Source organism: Cynoglossus semilaevis, chromosome 10, assembly GCF_000523025.1.
Source record: "Cynoglossus semilaevis isolate Cse_v1.0 chromosome 10, Cse_v1.0, whole genome shotgun sequence".
Classification (NCBI taxonomy): Eukaryota; Metazoa; Chordata; class Actinopteri; order Pleuronectiformes; family Cynoglossidae; genus Cynoglossus; species Cynoglossus semilaevis.
This window is the reverse complement of record NC_024316.1, coordinates 5,439,703-5,452,520: the sequence shown is the minus strand read 5'-3', so window position 1 is coordinate 5,452,520 and position 12,818 is coordinate 5,439,703. Positions and strand designations below refer to the sequence as shown.

Here is a 12,818-nt window from a genome sequence, read left to right as displayed (position 1 = left end):
CACAGAAACTCCAGAACTGAATGTTCGTTATATTGCTGTGGTGGTTTCTTCTTGTGGAGCTGCAGACTTTAGAGCGTTTGTGCTCCGCTGTGTTTGGGTTGAAGTGCGGGGAAAAAGGATGAGGCGTGCGACAGTTCCCGTTTCCAAAAGCAGGTAAGGACACAAAAGAGACCACAGGTAAACATACAGCGTATTCGACCCTTTCCAGGATACAGTTTTAGTTGTAACATCATTCTTCTTCTCCATCCATCCTGACTGAAGGTTCAGTTTTGTCCTCCTCAAACCCCAGCAGCAGTATGGTGTGGATTTTGGTCCGCGTCATTTTTCTTCAAACAGAGTGCTCCCTGGGTAATTTTTTTTTTTCATATTTAAGTTGCCATTTATTAAGATAAACCTGAATTCCCTTTTTTGTTTTTCAACTTCATTGTATTGTAGTCAAAGTTTCTTGTCTCCTCATCACACTCTTGCCTTCCGGTCAAGTTCTTTTCTTCAAGTGTGTGTACATGTTCAGCCTCAGACCTTGATGCCCTTCACAGCTTTGTTGATGCTCTCCAACAGAGCCTTGTTCTCTGGGCTCTGGAAGCAGTCCTTGTTGGTGTACATGTCGGTCAGGGTGCTCACGTAGCTGTCAAAGTTCTGCTCGGTGATTGGCTCCTGCTGTGGTGCAAACAACAACTTATCTCAGCTGACAAGAGCATAGAAACACACTGCTACACGATTCACCTCACTGCATTCAATCACTCACAATGAAATGTGTGTGTGTGTGTGTGTGGAGTGTACGAGTGCGTGCATCTCCAGGAGACTAACTGACCATGTGTGGCAGACGAATGTTGGCCAGGCTGCGGATGAGGGCACGGCTGAGACCGGACAGCTCCATGAAGAGAGCCTCGTTCTGTTCCTCGATCATCTTGTTCTCGTGCTCAATGTTCTTCAGGTTCTTTTCCATGGATGAGATCTGCTGGACATAAGAAGTTTGAACACTGGTCAACAACTATTAACTTAACTTTAAGCTTTAGTTGGAGTTAGCTTGTTCCTCATTTATTGTTAGCCTGTTCCTGTGATGCTGCCTTGAAATTTTTTTTTGCTTTAACATTATGGTCACAAATAATATTTGAAAATAAAACACCCCAATGTTTGTTAGCAATAGCATTACCATCCATATGCTACAGGCAAAACCAGAGACCATGAAGTCAATGGAATGGACAAGGCAGGGTTATTTAAAAAAAAAAAAGTGATGTTTTATTGTCTTAGCGTTTAAAGAAGTCCAAACACATACCTGAGTTTGCAGGTTGACCATATCAGCCTCCATTTCATTGTTGGATTCGTTGAGGTCGTTGATCTCTTTGTTGAGTTGCTTGATGTCATCATCGTTGTCCAGAACTACAATTAAACCCATAGAGTCACTGTCTACTACTTATCCCTTTTCTCTCTTTTCATTTCATTTCATTTTGATTTTTTTTTCTTCATATAAATCTTACCATCACCAGCTCTGAACTTGTTGCTCAGGTAGTCCTCTGAGGGAAACTTTAACTTCTTTTTGGCAAACAAGGCTCTGGGGCATCCTGAGAGGCTGAAGACACAGAGATATGATGTTTTGTTAATGTTCTGTCTCTATATATTTGTTCAAGTGACAGTTTTTGATTTACAGGAACATAGAAAACCACCTCACCTGCGGTGTGTGAGGAAACTTCCGTTGGCGTGTCCAGAGCCATCGCAGCCTGGGGTGGGGCAGGTGGGCCCCTCTGTCTTAAAGGCCTTCCAGTTGAAGGGCGTACCGTTCAGTAGGCCTTCTTTCTGTCTGCGGGCGGCCAGTGGACACCCGTAGGCGCTGCGGTGCGTAGCATACTTGCCGCTTATGTGGCCCAGACTGTCACAGCCCGGAACTGGGCATCTGCTGGGAGCGGAGGACAGAAGGGAAACAGGAAGAGGGGGAAGCAGGGCAGCAGGAAGTGTTGAAGGTAGGCAGTAGAGAGTGGAATAAAAAGTGCATGTTGGTTAGAGGTGATGCATTTTAAATAAATCAAAAGTGCAGAGAAATAAACACAAACACTGTTTTACTACCAAGTCAAATTTATTATATTTGATCAACATTTAAAACACAATTTTTATCCAATTAACTTTTTTTCATTAAAACGTTTTTTTAATTTAACACATGCTATCATTATCACACTTAGATTTACTGTTTTGTGTGCTGATGCAATATGAATCCTATGTATTTCTCATGTATTGATCATGTTCTCTACATTGGTGCACCAATGAGTACATGCAGAACCAGTATCTGCGGCCGGTAAGTGTATTCCCACCAGTAAGAGCCTGAATGATTCACATTGACTTTCTCTTCTCTTTCTTGCTCTTTCTTCTTTTGTATTTATTGCATTTTACTTTTACCATCAGTCTCACTAAAAGCAGACATTACGGGCTTTCTGGGCGGTACGAACTTTAAAAGCTCCGAGTCCTCCTGGTTGTCCTTGGTAGGAGTTTTAATTCCACTTTTCTTGGCACGCGGGCACCCAGAGAGACTGAAAACAGAAAGTATGGAGTTGATAACCAAGGGCTGCAAAAGGTCTGGTCAAGTAACTGATAGATGGATTGATTGATTGATTGATTGATTAAAGCCAGAGAACATTATGAGTAGGAAATAATTTAGGTGAAACCAAATTAGCTTTTGACAATAGAATGGTGTAGAAATGTGTGAGGAGTAAGTAGTTCCTGTCTATACTCTGACCATGAACTGTCACTAGGCCTCTCTGACTGACTGTGTGTGTGTTAATGTGTGTTAATGTGTGTGAATGTGTGTGTTTCGGTGTAACTTGGATGTTTTTTCTTTTGTTGTTACCTTCTGTGAGAGGCGTAGTTTCCTGTGATGTGACCTGATCCGTCACATCCCGGAGTAGGGCATCTAGGAAAAGGAATAGCAACCTGGTTAAACATTCACTTATAAAAAGAGTAGATTTGTATACAGAATGTGTTTAATGGTAAAACAGAATGGAATCTGATGAAAATCCAAGTGACGGAAATGGTACGTGTGTCTGTCATTTAATTGAACGTAGGACCCAAGATATGAGATCTGCAATTGTATTTTGGGTCTGAAATATGCATGAATATATAATAAAGGTTTTCTTTTTTAAATGTAATTAAAGCCAACCTGGCAACATCGAATGTCAGCTTTACCACTGCAGGCCTTTATCTGGTCAAACAAAATGACTTTGACTCTGTACGGAGGAGCTAAGAAATGGAAAATAGTTTTAACAATAGGCCTTTATTGGCAAATATGAGATAATGTAAACAACATATACCTAAATGTGACCATAAAGACTACTGAGCCAATCCCTAGACTGTGGTGAGGTGAGAAAAGACGCCCGGGCCTGTTCAGTTTCAGCTCTGCTGTAGTGCTTGTTATGAATCCAATCTTTCTGAGGCTGCAATTTACACGCATCTGGCATCTGTCTATAGTGATCTGAGAGAGGCCTAGTTCCAGTAGGAAGCTGCGTTTGCAGCAGAAGTGCAATTTCACCTCACATTTACATGAGCTGATTGAAGTGAAAGCGAGCACAGTTCAAGCTCACTGCAGAAAATAACACACACCATGACAGATGCAGCAAGGCAGCAGCAGCAGCAGCGACGGCGGTGGCGGCAAGCAACAAAAGATAAGTCAACATCAGCAGATTAAAGCGCTGTGGTGGTGGACGGTGTCAGTAGCAGTGCAGTGAAGTGGCAGTGAAACAGGCAGTGGAGGTGTGGGAGCAAACATACTTGAGTTCAGGGGTGTTGGCCGCCATGAGGGACCGAAGGCTCTTATCAGCGAGAGGACACCCAGACAGACTGAAGGGAGGGCAGAGGACAGGTCGACGGATGGAAGAGAGAGAGACAGAGAGAGAGCGGAGGGGAAAAGAGGCATAAGTAAGGAGAAATCAAGAATGCAAGGCATACCAAGGTCATTGAGGAAGAAAAAAAGGACATTGAGAAAGAAGTAAATTAGAATGCCTCTGCTTCCTGGGCTCACGCCACATTACTGCCTCTGGCATGTCCGGATCAAATAAGATATTTGAATTAGTTGCGGTGCAACCGCTTTGGGTTCAGGTGTGGAGAGAGCAGGAGCAGAGGAGTCTCAGTACAGCTAACGCTTCACATTAGAGTTTAAATATAGAGCACTAACACACTGTGTCACCAAAATGAGTCTGCGGCGGTGCGTACCTGCGATGGGACGCGTAGTTTCCAGTGATGTGGCCGCTGCCGTCACAACCAGGTGTAGGGCACCTGAGAAAGACGAAACAGAAAAGTGTTATGGCATTAACTTACCTTTGGGTTTTTTTCACATAAGCCTAAGAAATGATTGTTGCTACTGGTATTAAAACTATTTAATACCAGTAACACTAACACTACTACAGTAACACTACTAACAAAATCCGTTTTATATAACTCTATGTTCCATCTGTTATCAACCATTATGTACTGTATAATAAAGCAGAGCTGGAACAATTCATTGTCAGTCACTTTGGATTTCCAGCAATTTACATGTTAGCATGTTAGCAGGCAGTGTCTAAACCACAAACTACAAGCTAGCCTTTGTAGCTTGGGTGTTAATTTTAGCATAGACTGTTGAATGTTAGCAACTAACTGATGCTGACCATTGTTAGCAAGTGAAAACCAACAGTGTATTTATGTATTAACAGTAATGTATTAATGTATTCACGGGAAGAAGATGGCGCTGTTTAATCCCATGGTTAATGTTTGATAGCTAATGCTGCATTCCCTGCCTTAAGAAAGGTGTAGTAAGTGGTAAGTGGATAAGGCTGAGTTCAATTACTTGCCAAATTAATTTAATTATGCTTCACACAACCCAGTGTTTTTAGCGCCATGACAGGCGTGGCTGCAGATTTTTGTCAGCTCTCATCACTTACGCCAGTAGGTCCTTCTTTGCGTCCTTGGGTTGGAACTTGATCTTGAAGTTTGGGGTGGTGACCTCGCCCGGGTATTTCCTGTCTTCCAGACAATCCTGCATCATGTCACAGTCTTCTGGATTAGAGGAGACATAGGACTGGCCCATGTGGTCCATCTAAGAAAGGTGAAACATATTTAAATATTATGTCCACTTTTTCTATTGCTTCTTCACTTTCATGTCCTACATGTAAACGATGTGATGAGACTCCATTGTTTTCTACATTTACAACATAAATAGTAAACTTTTTTTTAAATTATTTTTTACTTGTAAGCTTGTAAATTTGCTATTACCAGCCCACAAGTCTTTGATCATCTGAAACTTTCCATTCTTATGTAGACATGTCGTGTTTCCAAATGGAGAATGGCCTCATAAAAAATTCAAAATCAAGGCCTTTATATTTCTTTTGAAAAAAAGTTCAAAGGATTTAAAATTAGCATATGCCTAAGCCAGGATGGTGCAATGCACCTGACACACCACCTCTGTTTCACACTGCAATGTTTTCACCACACATGAAAGTAGAAAATAAAATAAATAAATAAATAAAAGTTAAAAAAAGGAAGCAAGGAGAGAGGAAACACAGGAAGTCTACGAGACAAAGGCAAAAAGATGGAAACAAGTGAAGAATTTGTATTCAAATGCTTAGGGATATTTTCTTTCTTATTTGTGTTGAAATGTGGCTGCTTTTCCTGGAAACCCAGTGTTTGGTACCAACTAATGTTCCACTGACCTCGTCCACTTCCTCTTCCCTTTGGCGGTTGGGTTTAGTGTAGTCCAGAGGTCCCTCCCAGTCTTCCTGCTTGTAGGCGTGAACGTTTGGTGATGTCATCCCGCTGTTACCGCCGTGATGCAGAGAGGATGACGAAGAGGAAGAAGGATCCGGGGACCTAACGCCAGGACTGGTGGCGGACAGACTTCCCTCTCTTTTAAACGATTTCTTCATGCTAAGGTCCAGGGTTCCATTTTCATCCACCTCAATGTCCATTTCCTGGAGAGAAAGAAAAAAAACCACAAGGTTAACTTCAGAAATGAAAAAATATTTTAAAGTTGATTATAAAGGGCAACCACGTAGCATATGTTATATCCCATCGATACATATTTTTCCACACTTCCGCACAAAAATTAAAATGCCTTTTTATTTTGCATATTTATGTATTAATTCCTCTGGCATGAATTAAATACATATTAATTCAACTGTATGATGCATATATTGATTTCTCTCAGTTATAAATCCACTCACTAAGTCTGTGAACAGACACAGGCAGGTTTCAGTGAGTGTTAAAACACATCAGCGTTAACACTCCAGCCTGTCAATAATGACATCTGATGTACTCTGGTAGAACTTTGCCAACATCATCCCTCCATGCTCCGTGACCATGCTGACAGATAAACAGCAAAGCGAGGTGTGGAATGAGCCGAGTTTTCGGTGTTACTATAAAATGGCGCTCACGCGGGCTGGTCAAGGTCCAGAAAAATCAAAGGGTTAGGAAGAGGGGAGGAGGAGGAGGAGGAGATGGGAACTGTTCCCAGAAATGTCCCTGGATGATGAGTTCAGTGTTTTAATATTGGATCTCAGCTGGCTATCGTTCTGATTCCAGATCAGCTGCGGTTTGTTCTGTGTTGTAATAGGTTGCAGCTAATGCCTGGTCTTGGATCAGCGCCTCACTGAATAAAACCTAATACTTTACTCTTCTGCCAAAGACTTTAATCTTCAATTTTTATCTTCCTAAAACCGTGTCAGGAAATCGAAAAAATGATGAAGCAGTCACTTTCTCTCCTCTGTGAGGCAAAAAGGCTTTTAAAAATCACAATATGGGGGAAAGTGGTGCTCCAATTACACCTCCTGTGCACAGAGAGGAGCAGTGATGGAGTGATAGAGGAGGCTGGAGGAGCGGAGGCACGGGAAGAGAGGAAGATAAAAGAAAGAATAAAGAGATGTGAATAGAAAATGAAAGAAAGGGTTGAGAGATCCGTCCAGCAGATAATGAAAAAAGGCTACCTGATGGAGGAGCAATCCAGGAAACTGGCAGTTGGCCAAATTCAATAAGAACACAAAAAGTGTGTGGGATGAAGGGATGAGAGAATGAAAGAGGACAGGAGGGGTGATGCAACCGCATCTCAACACTTCCTGTTGCCGTGAGCCGAAGCCTCCTGATGATAAATTCAAGCAGAGATGATGGAGAAAGAAACGGGCAAAAAAATAAAAAAAGTAAAAGAAGAGAGGAGGAAAAGCGTTTTGACAGATGCAGAAAATCTGGAATTTCACTGTTTTATTTTCAAAGCTCGAAAAGATGCATGGGTTTTTGGTGATGCGTAGCAAAACAAACAAGTCTGTGACGGGACGATTTCGTTGGTGTTTAAATGCAGTGACACAGACGGGGAGTGTTAAACAAAGACTTAAAGTTGTACAATAATCACCAACCTCAAAACAGCTAGAAGCTAAAAGTTAGCTGGAACAATACAGGTCAGTGAAAAAAACAACAACTTTTAAGTAGCGAAAAATAAGAATAACAAATAACAACAGGCAAATGAAAAGTTTGTCAGAAACTATATAGCCTCCCAAAAAAAACAATTTAAAAAAGAGACTAGTATCAGACGGACGACAGACAAATTTATAAGAAATGAAACCATTATCGCAGACCTGATGAACTGAGAGAATGATTTATTTCCTGCTCTGTCAGCATTTCATTACAACACCTAACAAATCTCTCTCTCAAGCTAACTCTGCTCACCTTGTTTTGGGGTTTGGTGCTCAGGTTCTCAGGTTTCTCCCAGCACCTCGTGGACAGGTTGAGGATGGCGGTGGCAGCCATGTGAGCTGCCTCGGCATCATGGGAGTAGTCGTAGGCTAAGGTGGAGCTCTTTCCATAAGCATGGAGACTCAGGTTGGGCGATGGGGACTTGGGAAATGAGGGCTTAGCTGCAGGAAGATTTAAAATTCATTTTAGATCTTTGAAAACCAAAAATGAAAAGCATCAAAACAATCTTTTTTCTTCTTACTTTTGAAGGCTTTGGGTGAGGTTTCGCTGGTGGGAATCTTTGGAGCAAGCATGCGCCTCCCGAACACTTGAGCATCAAAGCTTGCATAATCGAAGTTGACCTTCGAGTACTTCTCCAGCTCCTTGGCCAGGTTGGCACGAGGTGTGGCAGGTGCCCTGGTGGGGCTGGTGGTGCCCGTACTGGGGCCATCAAAACAATCTTTTTTCTTCTTACTTTTGAAGGCTTTGGGTGAGGTTTCGCTGGTGGGAATCTTTGGAGCAAGCATGCGCCTCCCGAACACTTGAGCATCAAAGCTTGCATAATCGAAGTTGACCTTCGAGTACTTCTCCAGCTCCTTGGCCGGGTGGGCACGAGGTGTGGCAGGTGCCATGTTGGGCCTGTAGCTGCCGTACTGGGGCACCTCTAGCTGCTTCACAAAACACATGGGCCTGGGGCAAAAAAGAGAACGAACAAAATAGAGTTCATCATTTGCGTAGGTGGAGAAACAAATAAGCCACAGAAGACAGTGAGAGAAGGAAATTAAAGGAGAGAAAGCAGAGAAGAAAACAATAAAAAGGAATAGACAATGAAGGATGGGGAAATAAAAGAGGGCGGATGCAATAAAGAGACGCACAATCAAACCCAAAAATGGAGAAGGTAGGGACAGAGAACAAGAGAATGAGAGGGAGGACGAGTGACAGAGCGAGTAAAGATAGAGGCAATGGTGTACTTAGCAGGAGAGCAGCCGGATTAAAAGCTCTCTTATCAGCAGAGGGCACATTTGCATGTTGTACAGCAAGGAATTTATGAGCTCTAAGCCCCTCTCGTTTTCCTGGAGAGCCTGGGCTTTTGTCAAACCTGTTGGCATAAATCCACTGATAGACCAGAGAGATGCACAAGGCTGTGTGTGAGTGTGTGTGTGTGTGTGTTTGTGTGTGGGCTTATGTGCTCAGAGCAGAGAGGAAAGTGAGGAGGAAGGAGAGTCAAGGCAAAAGATGGTGAGAAGTTGAGTCACCTCCACCTCTCATCTTCAGCTCAGAACACAGAACTTTAACCCTTCCCTGTTTTGAATTCCACATCATGATGTCTCCTTGGCCGAGACACACGTCTGTCAAATTTGGTGGGAATGCTAAAAATGTAGTAGCGTTGAAGACCAGACTTTTAGCATGCCATTATGCTATTTATCACAGTTTCTGATATTTGGGAAGTTTACAAATCCGCATGTTTAGACATCACAGTCCATCCATCAGCTGGCTTATGTTTCAGCGTTTCACAGGAGTGTTTTTTTAATTCAGCCGAGGAGCGCTATCCTGCCAGTTTTCACCGTCCTCTCCGGTCATGATCTTTAACCCCTTCCTCATTTACATCCTGTATCGCTCAAGCTTGTATCACAGAGTCCCATTTCAACCATATGCTCATTAATACACTACATGACCTGACCTGTAGTCACACAGCATCACATGGGTCCAGTGATAACACACCTTCACAACAGTGTAAAGGAGGATTTTTTTCATCTCGGTGACAAAATGTTGTACTGCGGATGAGGAACCCCACCCTCCCCCCCACACGAACCCCCGCCCCTCAGGCTTTTGTTTGATTAATTTACAATGGATTCCATTAGAATATGGATTACATACAGAATTTTCCAGTCCCATACATCACAGATGCGAGAGCCTATTTTAATAACAATGTGGGGAAAACAAAGCAGCTCTCATTATGTTTTAATCCTCAGTGCGTTGTCAGACCAATGATGAGGTTTTTCTTCAAGAAACGCAATTATTTTTCCTGTTCTCCTGCGCTGCCGCTTTAACTTGCATAATTAGCTTATCGGCTGAATTACTAATTAAAATACCAACGACGAAGAGAGTGGACTCAGAATAATACCAGTGTTTGGATTGTGTGTTCATTATCATTCTTTCGACTGTGATCGCGGTGCTCAGGTCCATTGTTAAGATGAATGGAAATAACGAGATCTCCGTGTTGGTGCGGCGACAGTGAGGATCGGACCTTTTCCTCTGGATGCTTCACGATGTTCCTGTTACATTGGAGACGGTCACAGGTGACACAATAACCAATGTCAGGCATCGCTCTGCTGTTTCTACCTGGCTGTATGGAGCTCCCCATCGAGCAGAAGTGGTTCATGTGAATGAAAGGTTCGCCTGTTTCTTTTAGTGAACATATTTTAACTTGTATTTTTGTGCTGTCCCACCTCAAGACTCTGTCATTGGGACTTCCTTTCAGGTGCTCGGTGCCTGGTTGACAGAGGAGCTGCTTATCGTGGCTCTTCGACAGCTTTTCTGCAGCAGCGATGGGGCATCCGGAGAGACTAGATGGATGGAAAGGGGGAAAGAAAATACTTAGAGGAGTGCAGATTTTCTATTCTGCACACATGGATATGCTGTGTGATGTGGCATATACACCAAGGGTCAAAAGAAATGTGCAGCAAAAAGCATTCTCCTGTGCAGAAATACTGCATTAATGTTGCTAAAGTGGGACGTTTAGATACCTGCGGTGTGTGTTACGGTTGCTGTTAACATGGCCCTGACCAGTGCAGCCAGGAGTCGGGCACTTCAGCACATTCTCATGCATGGCCAGAACTGGGAAGAAAAAGATCAAATAATCATAATTATAAACAGCTGTTAGAAACCTTTGCTTTTGCATCTCATGTACTGTCAAAAATAAAAAGGAAATTGATTTTAAAGATATTTAACAAGGACAGATTCTTTTGATTTAATACTAAAAAGATGATTCCCATACAGCTATAGACCTTATCATCTACAAAATCACCTTTTTTGTGCCTTGTGAACACAAGAATGACCTAGGATCAGTGATGGAACATTAAATTGGAAGTTAAGGTGACCTTGACTGAGTTAAGCTGGGTCACAGCAGCAGCAGCAGCAGCAGCAGCAGCAGCAGCAGCAGCAGCAGCAGCAGCAGCAGCAGCAGCAGCAGCAGCAGCAGCAGCAGCAGCAGCAGCAGCAGCAGCAGCAGCAGCAGCAGCAGCAGCAGCAGCAGCAGCAGCAGCAGCAGCAGCAGCAGCAGCAGCAGCAGCAGCAGCAGCAGCAGCAGCAGCAGCAGCAGCAGCAGCAGCAGCAGCAGCAGCAGCAGCAGCAGCAGCAGCAGCAGCAGCAGCAGCAGCAGCAGCAGCAGCAGCAGCAGCAGCAGCAGCAGCAGCAGCAGCAGCAGCAGCAGCAGCATCTCATGAAATGAAAAAGTAAACTAGCATTATCGTATTTATCTGAGTCAAACTCTGCGGTTGACGTCAATGTCAGACCGCCCTTTGTTGTCATTTTCCTTCTGATGCTCGCTGCTTATTTTCCATCTTTGCAACATCTGAAAAAGACTCACTCTCCGGGGGGATCCTGTCCTTGTGCGGACAGCCTGACAGGCTGCGGTGGTGGGGGTAAAGGCCGGTCACGTGACCTGTCCCATCACACCCTGGAGTGGGACACTTGATCTCTCTCTTCTCGGGCCTGCTTCCCTCTGGATGAATGGGAAGGGGAAGACGCAGGATGGAGGAGAGAACGAGGGAGAGATACGGTGAGAGAGGAACGCCGAACGATAAGAAGGACAAAAGCAAGTGGTTAATGGCATCAGACAGTCTGCTTGGCTGAGCGTGAAATCAAGACATATTTCAGACAACTGTACTGAGGCAACACCATCTGTATCTGCTCCTCATGTCTTATGGATATGTGTGAATGCATATCATGTTTTATGCATTGGTATAAATGTGAGTTGTATGTTTCTCTAAAGGCCTCTGAAGGACAAATGTAGGAAATATTATAGATCTTTAAAAGTTGTTCCCCACATGACAAAAGACTCTGTCTGTGACTGTCTGATTTTCAAATCTATCCATTTTACTTTTGATACAGTAGTAACTCCAATTATTTTAAATGCCTTCAGAGTATTTAGATTTTTGTAACTATAAAACATATAGTTAGAGAAAATTATGTTATTTGCGAAGGTAAATACGTTTTTTAACATTTTCAAGATTTAAAATTATGCAGAGAAACGCAGCAAAAAGTGCTCAAAAATGTGAACCGCTGAAAAACTCACAGGGATAAGAGTAAGTAAAGAAGTAGAACCCAAACAACTTAAAAAGAGGGGGCAGGTTTGGGGACATGAACCACTCTTTGAGAAACATTAATCTAGATTCATCGCATTTCGTACTTTCAGGTATTACACCTAGATCTCGTGGAAAAAATCAAATAGGTCACCGCAGCCATACACACCTAAGGTAATTAAAGACACCTACATTTCTTCCCTTCCCGCTGCGACTGTGGCATGTGAGTAACAGCGGCAGCAGAGACGGAGGAAAGTAGCGAGAGGACGCTAGGATGCTCTATTGGCCCTCAAATTGAATGTTAATGAGACATGCATCTCCTAATTAGTGTTGAGCAGAACAGGGACGTCGCCACGGGAGCGAGCTGGGGCCAAGGAGAGGGCAGCACTAGCAGGCGTGTAATCACAGCGCAGCTATACCGCGAGAAGTGTGACAAGTGGGCTGGGTGCCAAGTGTGAAATACAAGGCCTCGACACATGAAGGATGTAAACAAACTCTTCCTAACAGCCTCGGCTCCTTCCCCGTTTCTCCCTTCATGTTGCCCTCCTCTATGTCTCTTCGTTGTCTCCCCCCTTCTCTCTTCCTCCCTTCCAATCACAACTAATCAGCTGAAGTCACTTCACATCCACGCAATTGGAAGGGACCAATCCAAGTGCAGCTCGGTGACTCATCACTCTTTATTGGACACTGTTTATTTGTGCTACGGCGTCAACATTAGGTTAAGCACATGAGGCCGTGCAGTGCTTTATTACGTGACGTTCTGTACCTGGAGGACACACAGGACCGTGTTTTCCTCCTCTCCTTTTCTGTGTTAGAGATGACACAGGTTGTTTTTGT

At 43.5% G+C, this 12,818-nt stretch overlaps 2 protein-coding genes across 20 annotated transcripts in view; one reads left to right on the top strand and one right to left on the bottom strand.

Annotated features, from left to right (window-relative positions):
* snphb (syntaphilin b) overlaps positions 1-12,818 on the top strand; it is a 1,167,912-nt gene that overhangs the window by 644,129 nt on the left and 510,965 nt on the right. The window lies entirely within an intron of this gene.
* The window catches only part of LOC103384704 (myelin transcription factor 1), a 98,198-nt gene continuing 85,403 nt past the window's right edge, over positions 24-12,818 (bottom strand). For 6 of the 18 annotated variants that reach the window (XM_008318316.3, XM_017035727.2, XM_017035730.2 and 3 more), the window contains 16 exons: positions 11,267-11,401; positions 10,425-10,515; positions 10,128-10,244; positions 8,153-8,367; positions 7,672-7,859; positions 5,670-5,927; positions 4,902-5,056; positions 4,195-4,257; positions 3,754-3,822; positions 2,837-2,899; positions 2,439-2,519; positions 1,670-1,894; positions 1,479-1,570; positions 1,277-1,380; positions 812-958; positions 24-657 (listed from right to left, as the gene is read on the bottom strand). In XM_008318316.3, the coding sequence (XP_008316538.1) occupies positions 514-657; positions 812-958; positions 1,277-1,380; positions 1,479-1,570; positions 1,670-1,894; positions 2,439-2,519; positions 2,837-2,899; positions 3,754-3,822; positions 4,195-4,257; positions 4,902-5,056; positions 5,670-5,927; positions 7,672-7,859; positions 8,153-8,367; positions 10,128-10,244; positions 10,425-10,515; positions 11,267-11,401 (2,147 nt within the window). In that variant the 3' untranslated portion in view covers positions 24-513. The remainder of the gene's footprint in view (positions 658-811; positions 959-1,276; positions 1,381-1,478; positions 1,571-1,669; positions 1,895-2,438; positions 2,520-2,836; positions 2,900-3,753; positions 3,823-4,194; positions 4,258-4,901; positions 5,057-5,669; positions 5,928-7,671; positions 7,860-8,152; positions 8,368-10,127; positions 10,245-10,424; positions 10,516-11,266; positions 11,402-12,818) is intronic. The other 12 variants (XM_025059369.1, XM_025059371.1, XM_017035725.2 and 9 more) reach the window with 12 other exon arrangements.